Source organism: Ranitomeya imitator, chromosome 7, assembly GCF_032444005.1.
Source record: "Ranitomeya imitator isolate aRanImi1 chromosome 7, aRanImi1.pri, whole genome shotgun sequence".
Lineage (NCBI taxonomy): Eukaryota > Metazoa > Chordata > Amphibia > Anura > Dendrobatidae > Ranitomeya > Ranitomeya imitator.
This window is the reverse complement of record NC_091288.1, coordinates 204,424,491-204,445,913: the sequence shown is the minus strand read 5'-3', so window position 1 is coordinate 204,445,913 and position 21,423 is coordinate 204,424,491. Positions and strand designations below refer to the sequence as shown.

Below are 21,423 nucleotides of genomic sequence, written 5' to 3'. Positions count from 1 at the left end.
TTGCGCTATATTGCAGACGCTCCTACATTAAGTGGGCATTTGTAAATACAGGGGTGGGATTTATGATTCGGGGAGGCTCCAATCTTTTAATTATAAGGCGAGAGGTGAGGAAGGAGTTAAGGAAAGCTCAAAACACCTGCTGTTAAAGAGACAGCGCACACACGCTTACGTCCCTCCCTCCCGCACAGTTGACCTAGAAACTAACATTCTGCCTCTAGGACCCAGCTGCTGTCTGTCACATGATATGGAGAAGAAATGATTAGTGGGGTGCCAAGCTGTGGAATAAAATAATAGGGGTGCAGAATAATATATGGGCACCGAGCATACCCCAACATTGGAGCTTGGAGAGATCCATTCATAAAGAGAGATCAGGGTGGGGGGGTCCATCATCTGATTGAAGGCAGCAGATAAGGTATACAGGTGAGCCGCAGACAGGTGGACATTGGGAGGGTGACTATAGGAATTGGTAAGGGACTAATGGGGTTAATTAGAGTGTCAGCCAGAGGGACACAAGGTTATCACAGGACAGAGAGGGAGATGTGGACATAGAGGAGAAGGTGGTGGAAGGAAGGAGATCAGAAGAGAGAGACGGGATACAGCACAGGGGAGGGGGAGGCAGAGAGGATAAACAGGGAGGAGAGACTCTGCCACAGAAAAGAGACAGAGAAAGAAGGATACAGGGAGGGATACGGGAAGAACAAGGGAGTGCGAAACCAAGACTCAGGCTGGGGATTACAGAGGAATGACAAAAGCGAGGCCACCGAGGAAAGCAGAAAGAGCGAAGAGCTAGAATACACAGCAGGAAGGAGGTATAAGATCCAGACGCAAGGGTAAAGGATGCAGAAGAGGGAGACCGGAATATAGAGACGGAGACGGACAAAGAGCAAAGGACGGGGATTGGGGCAAAGGATATGGGAGATGGACACAGGAGTGTACAGAAATACCGACATATAGGATTCACATGCAGGAGGGGGAGAAAGGCTGGGATATAGGGTACGGACAAAGGAGACAGAATAGGGCCGGGATATAGGGTACGGACAAAGGAGACAGAATAGGTCCGGATATAGGGTACAGACCGGACAAAGGAGACGGAATAGGGCCGGGATATAGGGTACGGACAAAGGAGACGGAATAGGACCGGGATATAGAGTACAGACCGGACAAAGGAGATGGAATAGGACCGGGATATAGAGTACAGACCGGACAAAGGAGAGGGAATAGGACCGGGATATAGGGTACGGACAAAGGAGACGGAATAGGACCGGGATATAGGGTACGGACAAAGGAGACGGAATAGGATCGGGATATAGAGTACAGACCGGACAAAGAAGACGGAATAGGACCGGGATATAGGGTACAGACTGGACAAAGGAGACGGAATAGGACCGGGATATAGGGTACAGACCGGACAAAGGAGACGGAATAGGACCGGGATATAGGGTACAGACCGGACAAAGGAAACGGAATAGGACCGGGATATAGGGTACGAACAAATGAGATGGTATAGGACAGGGATATAGGGTCCACACAAAGGAGACAGAATACGACCGGGATATAGGGTCCGGACAAAGGAGACGAAATAGGACCGGGACATCGGGTACGAACAAAGGAGATGAAATAGGACCGGGATATCGGGTACGAACAAAGGAGACGGAATAGGACCAGGATATCGGGTACGGACAAATGAAATGGTATAGGACAGGGATATAGGATAAGGACAAAGAAGTAAAGATATAGGTTTGGGAATAGCACAGGGATATAGGAAAACAGAAATAGAGTTGGGTAGGACAGGTGTATCGGATAGGGACAAAGGAGAGGCGGGATATAGGATATAGATGGGACAGTATAGATATAGGATAAGCACATAATAGCGGCAGTGACTTTGGAGGACACAGACGGGCGGAGGAATAGATGGTGGTGAATACAGATTGTGCAGGTAGACGGCAGGCTGTGCTGCTGTATCACTGGCTCTGTGCTCGGGGGGACGGGGTGGCAGACGACCTGTTAGGAGAGGCCCGGCCTATGGAAGTGACAGGAGGCAGAGCTGGGATGCACTAGTCTGATGTGTGACCGGACCATTCATACTGGTACAGAAGACCCTCCAGGACACGGGATGAGAGAAGTCTGGGGTGGGCTCCTACCTACAATCTGAACACTACTCCATACAGGTAAGACAGCCCCTATATATAACCCTTTTATAACGCATCCCTCCCACCCTATATCCTATATATAATATCATCAGAATCCAGCATACCCTATTAACCCCTTAGCAGATACATTCGTGGTCACTAAAATTTCCAAAACCATTGCATAAGATGCCCCCATATGTGACCCAGTCATAAGCTTTGGTGCCCGATTAACCCTTTGCACGCCTCAAACCACAACTTAACCCATTAACCTCTTGTTATGTGCGAAATCCAGAAGGAATATCACCACGTTAACACTTTTCTGCCCAGCAACTGCAGACCATCAGATCTCCTGTGAGCCATGTTGAGGCCTGCAGAGCGTTACTTCTATAGGGGGGCATTGCTATAAAAACCGACATCGATCCCTCCCGTTCTCTGTAATGTTGGATATGGGTCATTTAACACTTATAGGATACGGACTCGTACATTGACTGACATTAGTGAAGCCCTGTCGTTCTATCCTGGAAAATCTGAGCATTCTTGTGTACATAAGTGTCTGGGACATGGCGAGGCCGGTCTGCAATGTCACTCTCACGGCGTGTATGTGGCGGACACACACAAGGCCTGTGTGTATGGCTGTGAATGACACCTACAGGGCAGCACCGTGTCTGCGGAGGGAGCGCTGCTCCGCAGCATTGTGAGGACTGTACATCAATGACAAGGCCCCGTACTCCTAGTAGTCACTCGTCTGTGGAGCACCATTATTCAGATCTTTGACCCCTTTACGCCTATAATAGAGTATCACATATAATGGCAGTGAATGGACCCTACTGTAATATCTGCCCACATATGTATATAGGCTTTCCTACTACTAATAGTACAATTCGCTCCATTCAGGATATATCTGAATGTGGACGTTGTCAGGGATACACAGAAAACTCTGCGTGTCAGCCATCTTGAAAAATGTCTCACAACATTGCTTTGTCTCCAAGAAAACAAAGACAATGGGCGAAATCATGGCAACAAAGGCACGACTAATAAGTCAACTGCCTATAGGTATCAGACTACTATATAGATTAGAATTAATCGGCGCAATTTTGATATTATAAGAGTGGTCTAATAATAAAAGGTATACAATTTCGGAATGACATTGGGGGTCTGGAAGCGTTAGACGCCATTTTTCTTATGGGCAGGAATGGAATAGACGATAGACCTCAGGTCTGGACCTCAGGTGTCATTTTACCCTGGCAGGTTTATTCACATGTCACTAGAAATCATCCCCCCGGGGTCTGTTTGGAGTGCTGTCTGTACAGGTGTGCGATAGCTCTGGGGGCCATCTACAGCTGGGTGTGTGCTGAGGTGAGGCGCCATAATGGAGGTGGGGGGTATATACTTTATTACCCAGATGCACAATGTGCAGACCTGGCTCTTGTGTATACGGAGATCTCCCCAAGTGAGTATCATGCTCCGGATAATGGGAATGAATGTAGCTGGGGTCTGCCCGTTTAGCATGCAACTACATTTTATTGGGACGGTGTATTTATAAGTAATATTTTTCGGTCCATGTTCAGTATCATCCGAGTGGTACAGGATGATGTTATTATTGTCTGATATGAGGCGTGTAGATGACGGTGACTGATGAATGATGTTTATCATGTGTGATTATTCCACTATCGATGCTAGAATTTCAGGAAATTGTTTAAGCTATGTAAGTGGATTTGTGTATATGCGGAGGTGTATATGTATGTGTATATACAGAGGTATATATGTATATGTTTAGATGTACAGTATATGTATGTGTATATGCTGGATGTATCTGTATATGCAGAGGTGTACATGTATGTGTATATGTTCAGGTGTATAGGTATGTTTATATGCTGAGGTGTGTGTGTATATATATATATACTGTACATATATATATATATATATATATATATATACTAGATGGTGGCCCGATTCTAACACATCGGGTATTCTAGAATATGTATGTATGTATATAGCAGCCACATAGTATATAGCACAGGCCACGTAGTATATAGGAGTACTACGTGGCCTGTGGTATATACCAAGTGGCTGCTATATACATACATACATATTGTAGAATACCCGATGCGTTAATATAGGCCACGCAGTAAATAACACTGCCCACGTAGTATATAACACAGCCCACACAGTATATAGCAGCCACGCAGTATATAGCAGCCACACAGTATATAACACAGCCCACGTAGTATGTAACACTGGCCATGTAATGTATAACACAGCCCACGTAATATATAACACAGCCCACATAGTATCTAACAGTGGCCACGTAGTATATAGCGCGCAGTATGTAACACAGCCACGTAGTATATAACACTGCCCAAGTAGTATATAGCAGCCATGTAGTATATAACGCAGCCCACACAGTATATAACACTGCCCACATAGTATATAGCAGCCACGTAGTATATAACACTGCCCACGCAGTATATAGCAGCCACGTAGTATATAACACTGCCCACGTAATATATAGCACAGCCCACGCAGTATAGAACACAGCCCACATAGTATATAACACTGGCCAAGTAGTATATAGCAGCCACGCAGTATCTAACACAGCCCACGTAGTATTTAGCAGTGTGGGCACCATATCCCTGTTAAAAAAAATAATTAAAATAAAAAATAGTTATATACTCACCCGGCAGGATCCAGCGTAGATCCAGCGAACCTCTGGCGATGCGCGCGGCTGCCGCCATCTTGCGTTCCCAGGATGTATTGCGAAATTACCCAGATCACTTAGCGGTCTCGTGAGACCGCTAAGCCTTCTGGGTAATTTCGCAATACATCTCTGGGATAGGAAGCTGGCGGCAGGCGGGAGCGCATAGTTGGACTACAGAAGGTGAGAATAGCAGTTTTTTTTGTTTTTTTATTATTTTTTACATGAGATCTTTTTACTATTGATGCTGGATAGGCAGCATCAATAGTAAAAACTTGGTCACACAGGGTTAATAGCTGGCATTAACCCTGTGTGAGCGGTGACTGGAGGGGAGTATGGAGCGGGCGTCGGGCACTGACTGCGGGGAGTATGGAGCGGGCGCCCGGGCACTGACTGCGGGGAGTATGGAGCGGGCGCCGGGCACTGACTGCGGGGAGTATGGACCGGGCGCCGGGCACTGACTGCGGGGAGTATGGAGCGGGCGCCGGGCACTGACTGCGGGGAGTATGGAGCGGGCGCCGGGCACTGACTGCGGGGAGTATGGACCGGGCGCCGGGCACTGACTGCGGGGAGTATGGAGTGGGCACTGACTGCAGGGAGTAGGGAGGGACTAATCGGACTGTGGCTGTCGCTGATTGGCCACGGCAGCCATGACAGGCAGCTGGCGAGACCAATCAGCGACTTGGATTTCCATCACAGACAGAGGTCGCGACCAATGAATATCCGGGACAGACAGACGGAAGTGACCTTTAGACAATTATATAGTAGATACCGTATGTGTATATATATATATATATATATATATATATATATATATATGCGCTGTGGTTTATATTTATGTGTATATGTATATGTTGAGGTGTATGCGTATGTGTGTATGTATATGCTGAGGTGTATATGTTTGTGTGTATGTATATAGTGAGGTGTATATGTATATGCTGAGGTATATGTATGTGTATATTTATGTGTTTATGTATATGCCGAGGTGTATATGTATGTGTGTATGTATATGCTGAGGTGTATATGTATGTGTGTATGTATATGCTGAGGTATATATGTATGTTTATATGTATATGCTGAGGTGTATAGGTATGTGTGCATGTATATGCTGAGGTGTATATGTATATGCTGTGGTGTATATGCTGAAGTGTATATTTATGTGTATGTGACGAGGTGTATATGTATATGCTGAGGTGTATAAGTATGTATATGTACTGAGGTATGCATGTATATATGTATATGTCAAGGTGTATATCTATTTGCTGCGCTCATACCGTGTATATGTATATGCTGAGGTGTATATGTATGTGTATGTACTGAGGTATATATGTATATGTCAAGGTGTATATCTATTTGCTGAGCTCATACCGTGTATATGTATATGACACATTTACACCATGTATATTCCTGTGTGTATGTACATGCCGAGGTTATGCCATGTAAGTATGTATGTTTTTCTCATGCACATTTACGTTTACATGCCAAATTTATGCCGTGTATATGTATGTGTATATTAAGAGATCACTGCAAAATGTTCAGTTTGTCTGATTTTTCTCTTTATAGGTATATTTTTGAGTAAAATGTAAATTGTTCTTTTAATCTATAAACTTCTGACAACGTCTCCGAAGTTCCAATACATTTTGTATTTTTTTTTTCTGACAAAGAAAAATGGTCAAAATTACAAAAAAAACCCAGTGCTTTCAGACCTCAAATAATGCAAAGAAAACAAGCTCATAATCATTTAGAAACAACAATACTAATGTTTTACCTCAGGAAGAGTTCAGAAATCAATATTTTGTGGAATAACCATGATTTTTAGTCACAGCTTTCATGCGTCTTGGCATGCTTTCCACCAGTCTTTCACACAGTTTTTGGGGAGATCTTATGCCTCTCCTGGTACAAAAATGTCAGCAGTTCTTCTTAGTTTGATGGCTTGTGACCATTCATCATCCTCTTGATTACATTCCAGAGGTTTTCAATGGGGTTCAGGTCTGGAGATTGGGCGGCCATGACAGGGATTTGATGTGGTGGTCTCTTCATTTTTGCCAGAGCTGTATATGCCGAGATTATGCCATGTATATGTCTATGTGTGTATAAGTAGAGTTTGTGTCATGTATTTGTATATACATATTCCATGCATAGGTATGTGCATATGTATATACCAAGTTTATGCTGTGAATATGTACATGTATATGCTGAGTTTATGCCGTGTACATGTATATGCTGAGTTTATGCCGTGTGTATGTATATGCTGAGTTTATGCCGTGTACATGTATATGCTGAGTTTATGCCGTGTATATGTATATGCTGAGTTTATGCCGTGTACATGTATATGCTGAGTTTATGCCGTGTGTATGTATATGCTGAGTTTATGCCGTGTACATGTATATGCTGAGTTTATGCCGTGTATATGTAGAGTTTATGTCGTGTACATGTATATGCTGAGTTTATGCCATGGTATGTATATGCTGAGTTTATGCCATGTACATGTATATGCTGAGTTTATGCCATGGTATGTATATGCTGAGTTTATGCCGTGTGTATGTATATGCTGAGTTTATGCCGTATACATGTATATGCTGAATTTATGCCGTGTGTATGTATATGCTGAGTTTATGCCGTGTGTATGTATATGCTGAGTTTATGCCGTGTGTATGTATATGCTGAATTTATGCCGTGTGTATGTATATGTTGAGTTTATGCCGTGTATATGTATATGCTGAATTTATGCCGTGTGTATGTATATGCTGAGTTTATGCCATGTGTATGTATATGCTGAGTTTATGCCGTGTGTATGTATATGCTGAGTTTATGCCATGTGTATGTATATGCTGAGTTTATGCCGTGTATATGTATATGCTGAGTTTATGCCGTGTATATGTATATGCTGAGTTTATGCCGTGTATATGTATATGCTGAGTTTATGCCGTGTATATGTATATGCTGAGTTTATGCCGTGTATATGTATATGCTGAGTTTATGCCGTGTATATGTATATGCTGAGTTTATGCCGTGTATATGTATATGCTGAGTTTATGCCGTGTATATGTATATGCTGAGTTTATGCCGTGTATATGTATATGCGTGTGTATAGGTGCTGACCTGTAATGGTCATTGCTAGCATTGATCCACAAGAAGTAGGATTGTATGTGTACCGCTTGTGTATATATGCCATATCAACAGTTATCATATTATGTGACTACATTATATCTTGTGCTCTGTACCGTCCAGAATAAGCGGATTTCTGTGTAGCGTGTACTGTATTCTATCTGATATCTGGCGACTTGTGTCACCACTAGGGGGAGCTCAGTGAATACCGAGTCATCATTTAATTCAATAGGAGACTATGCAGCGAGCTCCCTCTAGTGACAGCTGACCTTTATTATTTAAAGGGCTTATCCGACCTTTAGGGGAAAAAAAATAAAAATGTCAGAAAACATACAAAAATAGCAAGAAAAAAAACAATACTCGCCTCTACTATTCCCTGACAACCAGGAAGAAGCTCGGGAGGTCTTTCCATTGCTCAAACGTTGGAGCCATGATGCCTCTATATTGCCAGTTTTGACTAGACCTCTACAGGTGACCCCGAGTGCAGGCGGTGTCCCTGCCTGTTGCTGTATTCTAAGGGTTAATGCTACTGTTATGTGATATGTGTAATATCTGAGACGTTCAGGAACCTGACACTTTGCAGACAATGAGGCCGAGGACGGAATTCAATATGCCTCATTTTTCCCAGCGCTCTCCCTCCGCAGGGCGATGGCGACGAGAGGACTGACTGTACTAGAATCCTATATATCAAAGAGGCTCGGGGTTCCAATTGTGCACGAAGCCGCATGAAGGGCTCTCTGTACCCTCATCATCCACAGGACACTCATTAAGGGAATTCTTTTTTGTGCCCATCAGCACACGGTGACCGAGATTGAAAATTTTTCAAATAAGTTAGCCAAAAAAAAAATTCTGAGCAGCCATCACGAAAAGGCGGTTCAATAGATTACCCTGCAGTGAGGGCAGTAGCGATGGCGGGATGGCACGTTACGTGGTTGGCTAATTAGGCTGGGGTCATATATGGCGCCTGTAGGATTTTTTAAATTTAATTGATATATCTCCACTGAAAACCCTTATTTACGAAAAGTGCTATAAAAGCTATATCCACCTCTCACAGTGGAGCGGTCCGTCCTATAGGACCTCCACCAATCCTGAGAACTAGTATAGACGGTCAATTTAAAACAGAGCAGTGGCCCTGTAGGTGCAGTCAGGCCGCACTGATTGGTCTTTGTATAAGAAATTAATCTTTTTTTTTTAATATATAAATATAGATATATGTGGAGGGTTTTGCCTGGTGTAAATGCCGCTGTTCTCCTGAATCCGGCGATGTTTTCCTTTTGTTCCTGCGCCCCTCCGTTCCTGAGATACGCCCTCCTCTTCCCTGTATGTAAAACTAGTCTTGTTAGCCAACTGGGTAGGGCCGTACAAAACACGCCCACAGGTAATTTAGGACCACGCCCACTTGCTGACAAGGCTAGATTTATATACTCGGAAGAAGAGGCCGTATCTCAGGAACGGAGAGGCGTAGGGAGAAAAGAAAAACATCGCCGGATTCAGGAGAACAGCAGCTATTACACCAGGTAAAGAAACTTCATATTTAAGACGAGTGAAAGGTCCCCTTTAAAGGGATTGTCCACTATTCAGACAACCTCTTCTCAATTACTATAGTCCACCATGTATAATAAGAAACAGTCTATACTCACCTCTGGGGCCGGCACCATTCCAGTGAGGGGCACGCATGACGTTATGTCACGTGAGCACTGCAGTCAATCAGCTGCTGCTAATGGTCTCACTTCCTTCCAAGGAAGTCAGAGAGCAGCAGCAGTTCTCATGTCTTCAATATATTGGTGAACGGAGATACGTTGCAGACGCAGCCAGCAACGGAGGTGAATACAGGCTGTTTTCTTTATTTTATAAAGGGGACTATTATGAGTGAGAATTTTGATGTCCGAATAGTGGACAACCCCTTTAAGGATTAATATGTAACAACAATTTATAATGAAATACTTCTCTCGTATAGGATGATAGAACCATTGGATCAATAGGCTTGAAAAGTGACAGTCATTTTACCGCACAGCTGCTACTTCTTCCCCTTTCCTCGCGTCATCCCTTGCAAATTGCCTTTTCCAGCAGGGGGCGATGATGAGTACAAGACAAAGTCACGTGGTCCTATTATAGTGAATAGGATCAGAAATTTATTTATTATATATTTTTTTAGCTTTTTTTAGGGTACAGTTTCTTTAAACGTAAAGTGACATCTCCAGCGATGGTCCAGCTCAGGGTTTTCTCCGTTCTCCCGCATGCTTGGCGGCCTCCGAGCTGTACTGAGCCTTGTCAGCTTGTACATTTGACGGATCAATCTCATAGCGTGAAATAGTGGCACGCTGTCAAATGTACTGATTGTCAAGGTACAGCGGAGCCGAGAGACGGTCAAGTATGGAGGGCCGGAGAGGCGACCCTGGAGTCTGCACATGGTAGCAAAAATCTGGCCACATTGGATCGTGGTAGTTCACGGATTATATTCCCAAATTGGCCAATTTCTGTTTGACCATTTGCAACTCTAAACCCATGGAAATACACAAATTGGCCAACTTGTGCGCTAAGAACTCCGCCGCTCATCCAGCACCCTCCATTTACGTCACTACAAGCCTCAGGAGCGCTGCCTGCACGGGTCATCCAGCTATACACAGGCCCACTACGGATGTCACAGCCTCTGTGTGCCACTATCGCTTTGCATTACAAAACAGCATATTCCCAGCCTGTTCCAGGTAAAGCGACAGCTTATATACCAAGGGACTTGCCCTCCTACCCTATGCCTGCCACCTACATATGTATCCTAGCGTGCATCAAGTAACCCCATGAATAAGGCCCGGGAGGGTCGAAACGTTGGGTTTCTATCTGCACTTCTTGTTTCCTTTTTGTGGCAACCTGTTTTGTGAACACAATAAACTTGTTATATATTTGCATCATACCAGCTTCAAGTGTGCGGTAATTTTTGATATTGGACTGTTTTGGACCACACGGTCTGTTTTACCAGCACCTACTTACCTCTGACCTGAATACACACCATTATTTCCTTTACTACTTGGATGCAGTGATGTAATTACTTGGATGCAGTGATGTCATTAATTGGGTGCACTTATGTCCCTACTTGGGTGCAGTGAAGTCACTACTTGTATGCAGTGATGTCCCTACTTGTATGCATTGATGTCCCTACTTGGGTGCAGTGAAGTCACTACTTGGATGCAGTGACGTCCCTACTTGGGTACAGTGACGTCCCTACTTGGGTGCAGTGACGTCCCTACTTGGGTGCAATGACATCCCTACTTGGGTGCAGTGACGTCCCTACTTGGGTGCAGTGATGTCCCTACTTGGGTGCAGTGATGTCCCTACTTGGGTGCAGTGATGTCCCTACTTGGGTGCAGTGATGTCCCTACTTGGATGCAGTGACATCCCTACTTGGGTTCAATGACATCCCTACTTGGATGCAGTGACGTCCCTACTTGGGTGCAGTGACGTCCCTACTTGGGTGCAATGACATCCCTACTTGGGTGCAGTGACGTCCCTACTTGGGTGCAGTGACGTCCCTACTTGGGTGCAGTGATGTCCCTACTTGGGTGCAGTGATGTCCCTACTTGGGTGCAGTGATGTCCCTACTTGGATGCAGTGACGTCCCTACTTGGGTGCAGTGACGTCCCTACTTGGGTGCAGTGATGTCACTACTTGGATGCAGTGACGTCCCTACTTGGGTGCAGTGACGTCCCTACTTGGGTGCAGTGATGTCTAGAGTTGAGCGACCTTGACCTTTTTAGAGTCGAGCCGGGTTTTGCGAAACCCGACTATGTCCAAAGTCGGGTCGAGTGAAATCGGCCGATTATGACGTAAAGTCGGGATCGACCGAAACACGAAACCCAATGCAAGTCAATGGGGCAGCATAGTCGGCAGTGAGTGGGGGCCAGGAAAACACCTAGAGTGGCCATTTTAATGTCAAAACCATCCATTCTTCTTAATGAAGCTTGTCAAGCGTAATTTACCTTATAATAATTGGAAGGCATTTGAAATTGGGGGTCATTTGGCTAAAGTTGTGGGGGGTAGGGCTGGTTCAAGTAATTAGTGGGCCCAGGAAATCTGGACCACGTCACGGCAGTGGAGCAGGGAGAGGTAAGTATTTCAACTTTGCAAGTGCTGTGAACCTGAGCAAGCAGGGGGGGCCCACTCGTTGGCATTGGCACTGGCACAGGGCCCCTCAAAGTACAGCGGTGTGTTTGCACGGCGGGGGCGCCTCCCACCGGCAGCAACACTTTTGCGTACTATGAGAGGCCCTGTGCCAGTGACGTCGCCAACTAGTATTCCTCCCCCCACCTGATGAAGGAACCTGCACTTTCATCTGCACCTTCCTCTTTGTCCCCGTGTAAGGTGGTATGGTATGCGGGAAGAGCAACCTGACTTTCAGCAGGGTCACAATGTTGTTGTGTAGCGTGCACGGGGAATGTTGCGTTATGGGTCAATGTACCAGCAGACTCATCTATCACTGGCTGGGCAATGGGCACGATGAAGTGGAAACACAGATATAGGCCCAAAGAAGAAAGTGGGCTAAATGCAGTTCAAAATTGGTAACACAGGAATAACCAGGGGGCATTGCAGTGGAGGACAACTGGAATGAGAGGCTGACACAGAGAGTAGGGCCAAATCAGTAAGTAGTCGAAATGCAGTTCAAAATTGGCAACCGTAGTAAACAGGCGGCACAGCTTTGTTCAGTGGAGGAGAACAGCAAGGAGTGGCAGACACCGATAGTAGGCCCCAAACCAACTAGTACGCCAAATGCAGTTGTTCCATTTAACCACAATTTAATGAGAGCCTGAAGATAGAAGCTCAGGAAAGGCAACCTGGGGAACACCTTGGAGTGTAACACACCATCTCTCTCCACCCCATACCCATTTTGTATGGCCTAATGCAGTGTACTTTTCTACAACTACTAAACGAGAGTCGGAAGACCGAAGCAATGGCAAGGAAACCTGGGGAACACCTTAGAGTGTAACACACCCTCTCTCTACACCCCATACCCAATTTGAAGGCCTAATGCAGCGTAGTTTCCAACAACTACTAAACGAGAGCCGGAAGATCGAAGCTCAGGAAAGGCAACCTGGGGAACACCTTGGAGTGTAACACACCCTCTCTCTACACCCCATACCCAATTTGAAGGCCTAATGCAGTGTAGTTTCCAAGAACTACTAAACGAGAGCCGGAAGATCGAAGCTCAGGAAAGGCAACCTGGGGAACACCTTGGAGTGTAACACACCCTCTCGCTACACCCCATACCCAATTTGAAGGCCTAATGCAGCGTAGTTTCCAACAACTACTAAACGAGAGCCGGAAGATCGAAGCTCAGGAAAGGCAACCTGGGGAACACCTTGGAGTGGAACACACCATCTCTCTACACCCCATACCCAATTTGAAGGCCTAATGCAGAGTAGTTTCCAAGAACTACTAAACGAGAGCCGGAAGATCGAAGCTCAGGAAAGGCAACCTGGGGAACACCTTGGAGTGTAACACAACGTCTCTCTACACGACGGAAGGGCTGATTCTTAGGAAGGAAGGCTGTTGGAAATAAGCATTGCGCGTCCGAGGGTGATTATATTCTTATTAGGTATATACTCACCCTCGGACGCGCCCTGCTTCTTTATTTGGAATGAATGTTTATTTGCAATGTGGTGTTGACTTTCTCTATTATTTTGGTAATTAATGATTTTATTATTTTCATTATTTTGCATCTTCTCGGCAATAATATAAAGAAGACGCGACAGGACAACACTCGGTGGATGCCATATGTGTGTTTTCAATTTAAAAAAACTTTCAGTTAACTACTTGCAGGAGAAAGTAATTGTAGCTGGTGGCCATTTTTAGTACTGTACCAGATTAGAGTTGTGTGTTTGTTTTTAATGTTAAAATGTCTGCATTTGATATCTCACCAGTATTTTCTTTTTTATAAGCAAAATACTTATTTTTATATTTTCTGATGTTGGTTCCAGGGGTACACGGCCAGCAGTGCCCTGGTCAGTGTAGTAGTAGTTGAAAGAATGGACCGCAGACAGGCATCGAAGGCCTAAAATAATAACACATGGCTGTAGGCAATTTTAAATTGGTTCCAGGGGTACACGGACAGCAGTGGTGTGGTCAGTGGAGGCCTAGTGGAAGGAGTGACCGCAGACAGGCATCGAAGGCCTAAAATAATAACACATGGCTGTAGGCAATTTTAAATTGGTTCCAGGGGTACACGGACAGCAGTGGTGTGGTCAGTGGAGGCCTAGTGGAAGGAGTGACCGCAGACAGGCATCGAAGGCCTAAAATAATAACACATGGCTGTAGGCAATTTTAAATTGGTTCCAGGGGTACACGGGCAGCAGTGACCTGGTCAGTGTAGTAGTAGTTGAAAGAATGGACCGCAGACAGGCATCGAAGGCCTAAAATAAAAAAATTGGGCTGGCTGTAGGCAATTTTAAATTGGTTCCAGGGGTACACGGGCAGCAGTGACCTGGTCAGTGTAGTAGTAGTTGAAAGAATGGACCGCAGACAGGCATCGAAGGCCTAAAATAAAAAAATTGGGCTGGCTGTAGGCAATTTTAAATTGGTTCCAGGGGTACACGGGCAGCAGTGGTGTGGTCAGTGGAGGCCTAGTGGAAGGAGTGACCGCAGACAGGCATCGAAGGCCTAACATAACAAACTTGGGCTGGCTGTAGGCACTTTTAAATTGGTTCCAGGGGTACACGGGCAGCAGTGGTCTGGTCAGTGGAAGTCTAGTGGAAGGAGTGACCGCAGACAGGCATCGAAGGCCTAAAATAATAACACATGGCTGTAGGCAATTTTAAATTGGTTCCAGGGGTACACGGACAGCAGTGGTGTGGTCAGTGGAGGCCTAGTGGAAGGAGTGACCGCAGACAGGCATCGAAGGCCTAAAATAATAACACATGGCTGTAGGCAATTTTAAATTGGTTCCAGGGGTACACGGACAGCAGTGGTGTGGTCAGTGGAGGCCTAGTGGAAGGAGTGACCGCAGACAGGCATCGAAGGCCTAAAATAATAACACATGGCTGTAGGCAATTTTAAATTGGTTCCAGGGGTACACGGGCAGCAGTGACCTGGTCAGTGTAGTAGTAGTTGAAAGAATGGACCGCAGACAGGCATCGAAGGCCTAAAATAAAAAAATTGGGCTGGCTGTAGGCAATTTTAAATTGGTTCCAGGGGTACACGGGCAGCAGTGACCTGGTCAGTGTAGTAGTAGTTGAAAGAATGGACCGCAGACAGGCATCGAAGGCCTAAAATAAAAAAATTGGGCTGGCTGTAGGCAATTTTAAATTGGTTCCAGGGGTACACGGGCAGCAGTGGTGTGGTCAGTGGAGGCCTAGTGGAAGGAGTGACCGCAGACAGGCATCGAAGGCCTAACATAACAAACTTGGGCTGGCTGTAGGCACTTTTAAATTGGTTCCAGGGGTACACGGGCAGCAGTGGTCTGGTCAGTGGAAGTCTAGTGGAAGGAGTGACCGCAGACAGGCATCGAAGGCCTAAAATAATAACACATGGCTGTAGGCAATTTTAAATTGGTTCCAGGGGTACACGGACAGCAGTGGTGTGGTCAGTGGAGGCCTAGTGGAAGGAGTGACCGCAGACAGGCATCGAAGGCCTAAAATAATAACACATGGCTGTAGGCAATTTTAAATTGGTTCCAGGGGTACACGGACAGCAGTGGTGTGGTCAGTGGAGGCCTAGTGGAAGGAGTGACCGCAGACAGGCATCGAAGGCCTAAAATAATAACACATGGCTGTAGGCAATTTTAAATTGGTTCCAGGGGTACACGGGCAGCAGTGACCTGGTCAGTGTAGTAGTAGTTGAAAGAATGGACCGCAGACAGGCATCGAAGGCCTAAAATAAAAAAATTGGGCTGGCTGTAGGCAATTTTAAATTGGTTCCAGGGGTACACGGGCAGCAGTGACCTGGTCAGTGTAGTAGTAGTTGAAAGAATGGACCGCAGACAGGCATCGAAGGCCTAAAATAAAAAAATTGGGCTGGCTGTAGGCAATTTTAAATTGGTTCCAGGGGTACACGGGCAGCAGTGGTGTGGTCAGTGGAGGCCTAGTGGAAGGAGTGACCGCAGACAGGCATCGAAGGCCTAAAATAATAACACATGGCTGTAGGCACTTTTAAATTGGTTCCAGGGGTACACGGGCAGCAGTGGTCTGGTCAGTGGAAGTCTAGTGGAAGGAGTGACCGCAGACAGGCTTCGAAGGCCTAACATAACAAAATTGGGCTGGCTGTAGGCACTTTAAATTGGTTCCAGGGGTACATGGGCAGCAGTGTATGGTCAGTGGAAGTCTAGTGGAAGGAGTGACGGCAGACAGTCTTCGAAGGCCTAACATAACAAAATTGGGCTGACTGTAGGCACTTTTAAATTGGTTCCAGGGTAACACGGCCAGCAGTGGCCTGGTCAGTGTAGTAGTTGTAGAAAGAAGGGACCGCAGACAGGCTTCGAAGGCCTAACATAACAAAAATGTCAAAACAATGGTATTGTCAGTGCCAGGCATTGAAGGATGTCAGCGGCTAGACTACACATTGGTGAAGCTGTGAGAGATAATTTTGCTAGTGGTACAGCACTGTTTGAGCTGGGGGGGGGAACTGTCTTGTGGCCGGCGGTACAGGCACAGGGCCCCTCATATTACAACGGTGTGTCTGACGTTGGGTGCGCACCACCACCGCCAGAGACACTTTATTGTACTATGAGGGACCCAGTGGCAGTGCCGTCGACCAAAAGCGGCCACACCCACCTCTTCAGACAAACAGCACTCTCAAGGGTCCAAGCGCAAAGTGGCGATAGCACGGCCCCGTGTGGGGAGTTTGGCCATTTCGTGAGGTGGAAACATGTCGTATGCTGGACAATCAGGTGAAGAAAATTACGAGATTGGAAAAGTCATTCAGAATAGTCCACAGGCAAGACCTTTTCATAGGAAAGCTAGGTGTCAGCCGGGCAGGGTGGGGCAAAAGATTTTGAAATCCAGTTGTGGTTCATTTTAATGAAGGTTAGATCATCTACATTTTGGGTAGCCAGACGAGTCCTTTTTTCTGTTAGTATTGAACCTGCAGCACTGAATACTCTTTCTGATAGGACACTAGCTGCCGGGCAAGCAAGCTCCTGCAATGCATATTCTGCCAATTCTGGCCAGGTGTCTAATTTGGATGCCCAGTAATCAAATGGGAATGACGGTTGAGGGAGAACGTCGATAAGGGATGAAAAATAGTTTGTAACCATACTGGACAAATGTTGTCTCCTGTCACTTTGAATTGATGCTGCAGTACCTGTCCTGTCTGCGGTCATAGAAAAATCACTCCACAACCTGGTCAGAAAACCCCTCTGTCCAACGCCACTTCTGATTTCTGCCCCTCTAACACCTCTGGTCTGCTGGCCCCTGGAGCTCGTGTGAGAACGATCACGGGCGCTGTGTGCAGGGAATGCCAGAAGCAAACGGTCAACAAGAGTTGATTGTTTTGTTGCTAATATTAGTTCCAAGTTCTCATGTGGCATAATATTTTGCAATTTGCCTTTATAGCGAGGATCAAGGAGGCAGGCCAACCAGTAATCGTCATCGTTCATCATTTTTGTAATGCGTGTGTCCCTTTTGAGGATACGCAAGGCATAATCCGCCATGTGGGCCAAAGTTCCCGTTGTCAAATCTGCGGTTGTGCTTGGTTGAGGGGCAGTTGCAGGCAAATCTACGTCACTTGTGTCCCTCAAAAAACCAGAACCCGGCCTTGCCACGCCACCAATTTCCCGTGCCCCCGGGAAAGCTTCCTCATTAAAAATATACTCATCCCCATCATCCTCCTCATCCTCCACCTCCTCTTCGCCCGGTACCTCGTCATGTACACTGCCCTGACCAGACAATCGCTGACTGTCATCAAGGCTTTCCTCTTCCTCTGGTGCAGACGCCTGATCCTTTATGTGCGTCAAACTTTGCATCAGCAGACGCATTAGGGGGATGCTCATGCTTATTATGGCGTTGTCTGCACTAACCAGCCGTGTGCATTCCTCAAAACACTGAAGGACTTGACACATGTCTTGAATCTTCGACCACTGCACACCTGACAACTCCATGTCTGCCATCCTACTGCCTGCCCGTGTATGTGTATCCTCCCACAAAAACATAACAGCCCGCCTCTGTTCGCACAGTCTCTGAAGCATGTGCAGTGTTGAGTTCCACCTTGTTGCAACGTCTATGATTAGGCGATGCTGGGGAAGGTTCAAAGAACGCTGATAGGTCTGCATACGGCTGGAGTGTACAGGCGAACGGCGGATATGTGCGCAAAGTCCACGCACTTTGAGGAGCAGGTCGGATAACCCCGGATAACTTTTCAGGAAGCACTGCACCACCAGGTTTAAGGTGTGAGCCAGGCAAGGAATGTGTTTCAGTTGGGAAAGGGAGATGGCAGCCATGAAATTCCTTCCGTTATCACTCACTACCTTGCCTGCCTCAAGATCTACAGTGCCCAGCCACGACTGCGTTTCTTGCTGCAAGAACTCGGACAGAACTTCCGCGGTGTGTCTATTGTCGCCCAAACACTTCATAGCCAATACAGCCTGCTGACGTATGCCAGTAGCTGCCCCATAATGGGAGACCTGGTGTGCAACAGTGGCAGGTGCGGATGGAGTGTTTGTGCGACTGCGGTCTGTGGACGAGCTCTTGCTTCTGCAGGAGGACGAGGAGGAGGAGGAGGAGGGGGTGCGAACGGCTACAGACAACTGTTTACTAGACCGTGGGCTAGGCAGAACTGTCCCAAACTTGCTGTCCCCTGTGGACCCTGAATCCACCACATTTACCCAGTGTGCCGTGATGGACACGTAACGTCCCTGGCCATGCCTACTGGTCCATGCATCTGTTGTCAGGTGCACCTTTGTGCTCACAGATTGCCTGAGTGCATGGACGATGCGCTCTTTAACATGCTGGTGGAGGGCTGGGATGGCTTTTCTGGAAAAAAAGTGTCGACTGGGTAGCTCGTAGCGTGGTACAGCGTAGTCCATCAGGTCTTTGAAAGCTTCGCTTTCAACTAACCGGTAGGGCATCATCTCTAACGAGATTAGTCTAGCTATGTGGGCGTTCAAACCCTGTGTACGCGGATGCGAGGCTAAGTATTTCCTTTTTCTAACCATAGTCTCATGTAGGGTGAGCTGGACTGGAGAGCTGGAGATCGTGGAACTAGCGGGGGTGCCGGTGGACATGGCAGACTGAGAGACGGTGGGAGATGGTATTGTTGCCGCCGGTGCCCTAGATGCAGTGTTTCCTACTACGAAACTGGTGATTCCCTGACCCTGACTGCTTTGGCCTGGCAAAGATACCTGCACAGATACAGCAGGTGGTGCGCTAAATGGTGGTCCTACACTGCCGGAAGGGATGTTGCGTTGATGACTAGCTTCATTGGCCGAGGGTGCAACAACCTTAAGGGACGTTTGGTAGTTAGTCCAAGCTTTCAAATGCATGGTGGTTAAATGTCTATGCATGCAACTAGTATTGAGACTTTTCAGATTCTGACCTCTGCTTAAGGAAGTAGAACATTTTTGACAGATGACTTTGCGCTGATCAATTGGATGTTGTTTAAAAAAATGCCAGACTGCACTCTTTCTAGCATCGGATACCTTTTCAGGCATTGCAGACTGAGCTTTAACCGGATGGCCACGCTGTCCTCCACCAGGTTTTGGCTTTGCCACGCGTTTTGGGCAAGATACGGGCCCGGCAGATGGAACCTGTGGCGATGTTGATGCCTGCTGCGGCCCCTCCTCCTCCTCTGCTTCAGAACTGCTGCCGCCTGCACCCTGTTCCCCCAATGGCTGCCAATCGGGGTCAAGAACTGGGTCATCTAATAACTCTTCTTGTACCTCCTGCGCAACTTCGTCTGTGTCACCGTGTCGTTCGGTGGTATAGCGTTCGTGATGGGGCAACATAGTCTCATCAGGGTCTGATTCTTGATCAGCACCCTGCGAGGGCAATGTTGTGGTCTGAGTCAAAGGACCAGCATAGTAGTCTGGCTGTGGCTGTGCGTCAGTGCACTCCATGTCAGATTCAATTTGTAATGGGCATGGACTGTTAACTGCTTCACTTTCTAAGCCAGGGACGGTATGTGTAAAGAGCTCCATGGAGTAACCCGTTGTGTCGCCTGCTGCATTCTTCTCTGTTGTTGTTTTTGCTGAAGAGGACAAGGAAGTGACTTGTCCCTGACCGTGAACATCCACTAACGACGCGCTGCTTTTACTTTTACCAGTTTCACGAGATGAGGCAAAAGAGCTAGAGGCTGAGTCAGCAAGATAAGCCAAAACTTGCTCTTGCTGCTCCGGCTTTAAAAGCGGTTTTCCTAATCCCAGAAAAGGGAGCGTTCGAGGCCTTGTGTAGCCGGACGACGAACCTGGCTCCACAGCTCCAGACTTAGGTGCAATATTTTTTCCCCCACGACCACCTGATGCTCCACCACTACCACTACCCTCATTACCAGCTGACAATGAACGCCCCCGGCCACGACCTCTTCCACTAGACTTCCTCATTGTTTTAAAAACGTAACCAAACTAACGTTATTTGTTGCAGTCACACAACTTACACGGTGAGCTATAACTTCTGTATGATTTAGCTACCCCTTTACAGGTTGGTGAGACCACAGCGAAAATCAGGCCCAATGTTACACACTCTTTTTTTGGTGGCTGCAAATTAGAGAGATGCCCCACACGCAGGACTGTCACTGAAGCACAAATGTTAATATTAATGTCACACTATTATTTTTTTTTTATTTTTATTTTTTTCAGGAACACTTTAGAAACCCCCCAAAAAAAAAAAAATAGATTTTTGCAGGGAGAATTTAGAAAACAAATGTAACAAACTATATGCTTTCTATGGGCCACTGAGTGAGAGATGACGCACACAGGAATCAGGAGTGGCACACAAGCCCAGAGGCCAATATTTTTCTACCAATGATTGATGGAGTTATTTTCTCTGGTAGATTTTGGAACCCAAATCAAGGAAAAAAAATGTAGGCTTTCTATGGACCACAATTGGAGAGAGAGAGAGAGAGAGATGGCACACCCAGGAGTCAAGACTGGCACACAAGCAGAAAGGCCAATATTAATCTCCCACTGTTTTTTTTGGTTGTTTTTTTTTTTTTTTTTTTCAGGGAGACTTTAGAAAAAAAAATAATAAAAAAAATATGATTTTATCAGGAAGAATTTAGAAACCAAATAAAATAAAATGATTTTTTCAGGGAGAATTTAGAAAACAAATAAAACCAAAAATAGGCGTTCTATGGCCCACTGACTGAGAGATGACGCACCCAGGAGTCAAGACTGGCACACAAGCAGAAAGGCCAATATTAATCTCCCACTGTTTTTTTTGGTTGTTTTTTTTTTTTTTTTTTTCAGGGAGACTTTAGAAAAAAAAATAATAAAAAAAATATGATTTTATCAGGAAGAATTTAGAAACCAAATAAAATAAAATGATTTTTTCAGGGAGAATTTAGAAAACAAATAAAACC

General features: G+C 46.1%; 1 protein-coding gene across 3 annotated transcripts in view; it reads left to right on the top strand.

Annotated features, from left to right (window-relative positions):
* The window catches only part of SBK1 (SH3 domain binding kinase 1), an 84,463-nt gene that overhangs the window by 39,884 nt on the left and 23,156 nt on the right, over positions 1 to 21,423 (top strand). Inside the window, exon 1 of one of the 3 annotated variants that reach the window (XM_069734515.1) lies at positions 613 to 2,168. The exons of 1 other annotated variant lie outside the window; for it this stretch is intronic. Coding sequence is in view for 1 of the 2 variants with exons in the window: in XM_069734514.1 (XP_069590615.1) it covers positions 3,539 to 3,579 (41 nt within the window). In the remaining variant the exon portion in view is untranslated. Of the gene's footprint in view, positions 1 to 612; positions 2,169 to 3,535; positions 3,580 to 21,423 lie in introns of those variants that run through there. One more of the 3 variants, XM_069734514.1, reaches the window with a different exon arrangement.